The following is a 5,856-nucleotide window of genomic DNA, read 5'->3' as shown; positions in this document are numbered from 1 at the left end:
AGATGGGAATGAGAGGAGGAGATGGGAATGAGAGGAGGAGATGGGAATGAGAGGAGGAGATGGGAATGAGAGGAGGAGATGGGAATGAGAGGAGGAGATGGGAATGAGAGGAGGAGATGGGAATGAGAGGAGGAGATGGGAATGAGAGGAGGAGATGGGAATGAGAGGAGGAGATGGGAATGAGAGGAGGAGATGGGAATGAGAGGAGGAACTCCCTGCCCGTCTGTCCCTGACACACCGCGGGCACTCCCTCCGACCGGGATTCAGGATGCAGGCAGCATCGCCTGGGCAATCAGGTAAATACGAGCAGTGCCAGCTCCAGAGTGGCACAGGGAGGAGTTACCTGGCGAGAGCACTGGCGTTCCCTCATGGCCTTTAGGCTGCCATTCCAATGCAGGAGTTGAAACACAGTCATCAGCTCCTGCAACAAAGATACAGTGGGAGTAGCAGGAAGCATCCTATCGCAGTGTCTCCCAAATCCCAGCCTACTCCATGTGTACACTGTCCCCGAATCCCGGCCCCTCCCCGTGTACACTCTCCCCGAGTCCCGGCCCCTCCCCGTGTACACTCTCCCTGAGTCCCGGCCCCTCCCCAGGTACACGGTCCCCGAGTCCCGGCCCCTCCCTGGCTGACCATTCCCAGTGCCCAGTGCCCTGTGCCCAGCCTAACCTGAAATTCCAGCATGGATTTCCCTCGGTTCGACTCCAGCATGAAGCGGAAGGCGCCAATGCCTGTATTCGTCATGTCAGTCTCCTCCTTGTTCCCCTGCAGGAGGGTGACAAACACAGCACAGGCTTGGAACTGGAGGCTGAGACCCCCCGCGTTCCCATCAGGGGGGACTGCTCAGCAAATATGTGTTCATTCCAACGCGGGGGCGGCGGGGAGGGGGGGCTGTGCTCTCGGGGCCAGGGTGTGGCAAGGGGATGCACGTAGCGTACACACGATGGGCTGAATGGCCCCTTCCTACTGGGTGGTGGTTGTATTTATCAGGTCCAACAGGTCCACACCGACCCTCTGAGCAGTGACCTGGCCCGACTCATTCCACTCTCCTATTATCCTGCATTTACCCCACGTGTGGGTGGCAAAGGTGGCTCAGTAGTTGACACCACTGCCTCACAGCACCAGGGACCCCGGTTCAATTCCACCCTCGGGGCAATTGTCTCTGCGAAATTTGCACATTCTCCCCCCAGTGTCTGCGTGGGTTTCCTCCGGGTGCTCCGGTTTCCTCACATATTCCAAGGATGTGCAGGGCAGGTGAATTGGCCACGCTAAATTTCCCGTAGTGTTAGATGTATTTGCCAAAGATAAATATAGGGTAGGGGAATGGGTCTGGGAGGGTTTCTCATCATAGGGTCACTCTTCGGAGGGTCAGCGTGGATTTGTTGGGCCGAAGAGGCTGTTTCCACATGGGAGAGAATCTAATCTAAACTAATCTACCCGTGACTAATGCACCTAACTGACACATCCCTGGGCACTATGGGACAATTTAGCATGGCCAATCCACCCTAACCTGCTCATCCCTGGGCACTATGGGACAATTTAGCATGGCCAATCCACCCTAACCTGCACATCCCTGGGCACTGTGGGACAATTTAGCATGGCCAATCCACCCTAACCTGCACATCCCTTGGCACTATGGGACAATTTAGCACGGCCAATCCACCCTAACCTCACATCCCTGGGCACTATGGGACAATTTAGCATGGCCAATCCACCCTAACCTGCACATCCCTGGGCACTATGGGACAATTTAGCATGGCCAATCCACCCTAACCTGCACATCCCTGGGCACTATGGGACAATTTAGCATGGCCAATCCACCCTAACCTGCACATCCCTGGGCACTATGGGACAATTTAGCATGGCCAATCCACCCTAACCTGCACATCCCTGGGCACTATGGGACAATTTAGCATGGCCAATCCACCCTAACCTGCACATCCCTGGGCACTATGGGACAATTTAGCATGGCCAATCCACCCTAACCTGCACATCCCTGGGCACTATGGGACAATTTAGCATGGCCAATCCACCCTAACCTGCACATCCCTGGGCACTATGGGACAATTTAGCATGGCCAATCCACCCTAACCTGCACATCCCTGGGCACTATGGGACAATTTAGCATGGCCAATCCACCCTAACCTGCACATCCCTGGGCACTATGGGACAATTTAGCATGGCCAATCCACCCTAACCTGCACATCCCTGGGCACTATGGGACAATTTAGCATGGCCAATCCACCCTAACCTGCACATCCCTGGGCACTATGGGACAATTTAGCATGGCCAATCCACCCTAACCTGCACATCCCTGGGCACTATGGGACAATTTAGCATGGCCAATCCACCCTAACCTGCACATCCCTGGGCACTATGGGACAATTTAGCATGGCCAATCCACCCTAACCTGCACATCTATGGACTGTGGGAGGAAACCGGAGCACCTGGAGGAAACCCACGCAGACATGGGGTGGGGGGGGGAAGAATGTGCAAACTCCACACAGACAGTCGCCCCCAAGGCTAGGATCGAACCCGGGTCCCTGACGCTGTGCTCACCACTGAGCCACCATGCCTGCCCTGTGTGAGGCTCCCGCGGTTCCTCCCTGCCCTCACTAAGCATGACGAGTTGTAATGAGAACAGGAACGGGGCAGCGTGAGCCCGTGGAGTGTTCGAGGAAGGGAGCTCAGGCAGCTCTCACCATCCCCACCCCATCCCAGCGCCTGCCCCCCCAGCGTGGTACTCACTTTGAAGGATGCCAGCGCCTCGGACACACTCTTCTCGATGAAGCTGTCGTTGATCCTGCGGGAGGGGTGCTCGTTGAAGACAGAGTTCATCAGTGCAATCTTGGCCGCACTGCGTCTGCCCTCTGCCTTGGTTGGGCACAGCTGGGAGAGCCAGAAACAGAGTGCTTTTTCATTAACAACACCCACAGCAGTAACTCGGCACAAGCGCAGCAGATGCAGGGGACATGCGGCACAACTGGCAGCCAGCAGAGCCACAACACAGCTGGCACTGAGGCACAGCTGGCACCGGGTACAGTCAGCACAGCTAGTACTGAGGCACAGGTGACACTGGGTACAGTCAGCACAGCTGGCAGAGGCACAGGTGATACCAGGTACAGTCAGCACAGCTGGTACTGAGGCACAGGTGATACCAGGTACAGTCAGCACAGGTGGTACTGAGGCACAGGTGGTACCAGGTACAGTCAGCACAGGTGGCACTGAGGCACAGGTGGCACTGGGTACAGTCAGCACAGCTGGCAGAGGCACAGTTGGCACTGGGTACAGTCAGCACAGCTGGTACTGAGGCACAGTGGTACCAGGTACAGTCAGCACAACCAATACTGAGGTACAGGTGGCACCAGGTACAGTCAGCACAGGTGGCACTGAGGCACAGGTGGTACCAGGTACAGTCAGCACAGCTGGTACTGAGGCACAGGTGGCACTGGGTACAGCCAGCACAGCTGGTACTGAGGCACAGGTGGTACCGGGTAGTTAGCACAGCTGGTACTGAGGCACAGGTGGTACCGGGTAGTCAGCACAGCTGGTACTGAGGCACAGGTGGTACCGGGTACAGTCAGCACAGGTGGCACTGAGGCACAGGTGGCATTGGGTATAGTCAGCACAGCTGGCAGAGGCACAGGTGGCACTGGGTACAGTCAGCACAGCTAGTACTGAGGCACAGTGGTACCAGGTACAGTCAGCACAGCTGGTACCAGGTACAGTCAGCACAGCTGGTACTGAGGCACAGGTGGCACTGGGTACAGTCAGCACAGCTGGTACTGAGGCACAGGTGGTACCAGGTACAGTCAGCAAAGGTGGCAGAGGCACAGGTGGTATGGGGTAGTCAGCACAGATGGCACTGGGTACAGGCAGCACGGGTGGTACCAAATACAGTCAGCACAGCTGGCACCTCAGCACAGTTGGCACTGTGGCACAGGTGGTACCAGGTACAGTCAGCACAGCTGGCACTGTGGCACTGGATACAGGCAGCACGGGTGGTACCACAGCATAGGTGGTACCAAATACAGTCAGCACAGTTGGCACTGTGGCACAGGTGGCACTGGGTGCAGGCAGCACGAGGCACAGCTGGCAGCCCTCCTGTTTGGAGGTAGTTGCAGCAATCAGCTGGCCTCAGCGGTAGCTCAGTGCGGGGAGCCCTGCGGTCTCAAGTTCAGTTGGCGCGGTAAGCGGGCGCCGTACCTGGAAACTGCCGAAGCAGCTGCCCCCTGGCAGGGTAACGTAGCAGACGTATGGGGGGCTGCTGGAGGGCACCATCTCGTACACCACCAGGGCGCCGTTCCTCAGCTCCGCCCCGCGGCTGTGCTTCATCTGCCAGAACTCCTGCAGGGCCTCCACCACGTTTACTGCCAGGGCCAGGGGAAGGGAACACAACCAACAGGTCACAACGCCGGCTGGCCGTTCAGCCCATCCAGCCCGAGTGAGCCTTTCACAGCTCCTGCATGCAACCCTCCCTGTTCAGATCAGATTCCCTCGTGAATCCCTCCATCAAAGCGACCTCGTACCTCTCCCTGACCCCACCCTCCTGCCGTGGGATAGCCTATCCTCTCACAGCTCCCTTGCGTCATCCACTGGGCCGGGGAGTTGCCGGGAGCAGTGCAGACTGCGGCACTCGGACCCTCCAGAATCCCAGGCGCGGCACACCCCGTGGGGGTGGGGGGGAGAGTGAAGAATGTCAGACAACCACGTTCCCCCCGCAGCTCCCCACTCCCTCACCCAGCCGACTCTGAAGCCCTTCATCCTGGAAAATTCAGTGGGTCCTGCTCCCGATTACTTTGAGAGTTACCGGAAACGTCAGCCAATTCAAAAGCTGGTCTGGAAAACGATCCCACAGGCTCCTCCCCTCGTCTCTGGGCGAAGACATTTCTCCCCGTGTCAGTCCCACCCTTCAGTCTGAGACACCCCCTCCCCCCCGCTATCATCAGCAACATCCTTCCTGCATTTACCCTGTTAGACTTTTACCAGATTATATGAGCGTCTCTCCCCCCCTCCCTGGCCTGACTCCGATTCTTCGGAACTCCATGTCAAGGAGAAACACGCTCCGTGTGAGAGTTAGCTCGCTGAGCTGGAAGGCTCGTTTTCAGACGTTTCGTCACCATGACGAGGGAACATCAGGGGATAGTCTCCGATGAAGCGCTGGTGGGGTGTCCCGCCTCTCTATTTATAGGTGTGTGGGTTTTCTCAGGGGGGTGATGTCACTTCATGTTCCCTTTTCACAAGGGCAGGAAGTTCCCAGTTCGAATGCCATGCCTGTTGAATTCTCGTGCGCGTCTCTGTCTCGAGGATGTGTGTATTGTCCCAATCAAATTGGGGCCCTTCTTTGACTGGATCTATCGAAACGAGTGAGCGTGGGTCGTGTCTTTTGGTCGCCGGTTGGTGTTCCTGTATCCTGGTGGAAATTACCTACTAGTTTGTTTTTTAAACACTTTTTACATGGTATCCTGTTAATGACATGAGTTTTGCCGGTGGTATCTAATGGATTACATGGCGTTCTAACCAGATCTCTGTCAATGAACACGTCCACTTCGATCCGGTTTACTTTCCCTTGAAATAAAAAGAAATGACATCATCCACCTTAAGAAACCAACACCTATAACAGAGAAGCCACACATATCACCAGCGCTTCACTGGAGACTCTCATTGACGATGTTATCCACTCATGGTGACGAAACGTCTGAAAACAAACCTTCCAGCTCAGCGAGCTAGCTTATCATCAACCTGAGCTACAAATCTTCTCACAAATCGCGAGAAGTCTTGCTCCCTCAGCTCAGGTCTGCTTTGCCAATCAGGCTAACCCTTTGTCTTGACTCTCTCCTTCCATGTGCGCTTTTG

At 56.1% G+C, this 5,856-nt stretch overlaps 1 protein-coding gene across 1 annotated transcript; it reads right to left on the bottom strand.

Annotated features, from left to right (window-relative positions):
• Positions 1-277: 277 nt before the first annotated feature.
• LOC122547376 (LIX1-like protein) lies at positions 278-5,568 on the bottom strand (the record flags this gene model as incomplete). Its single annotated transcript, XM_043686002.1, has 5 exons — positions 278-421; positions 670-765; positions 2,749-2,889; positions 4,207-4,478; positions 5,458-5,568. Coding segments are annotated over 5 exons (749 nt in total), but the record flags the coding sequence as incomplete, so codon positions are not given.
• Between the last annotated feature and the right edge of the window lie 288 nt (positions 5,569-5,856).

This window comes from Chiloscyllium plagiosum, unplaced genomic scaffold (genome assembly GCF_004010195.1).
Source record: "Chiloscyllium plagiosum isolate BGI_BamShark_2017 unplaced genomic scaffold, ASM401019v2 scaf_13907, whole genome shotgun sequence".
Taxonomy (NCBI): Eukaryota; Metazoa; Chordata; class Chondrichthyes; order Orectolobiformes; family Hemiscylliidae; genus Chiloscyllium; species Chiloscyllium plagiosum.
Note: the sequence above shows the minus strand (reverse complement) of the source record. Positions and strands in the feature narration are given on the sequence as shown.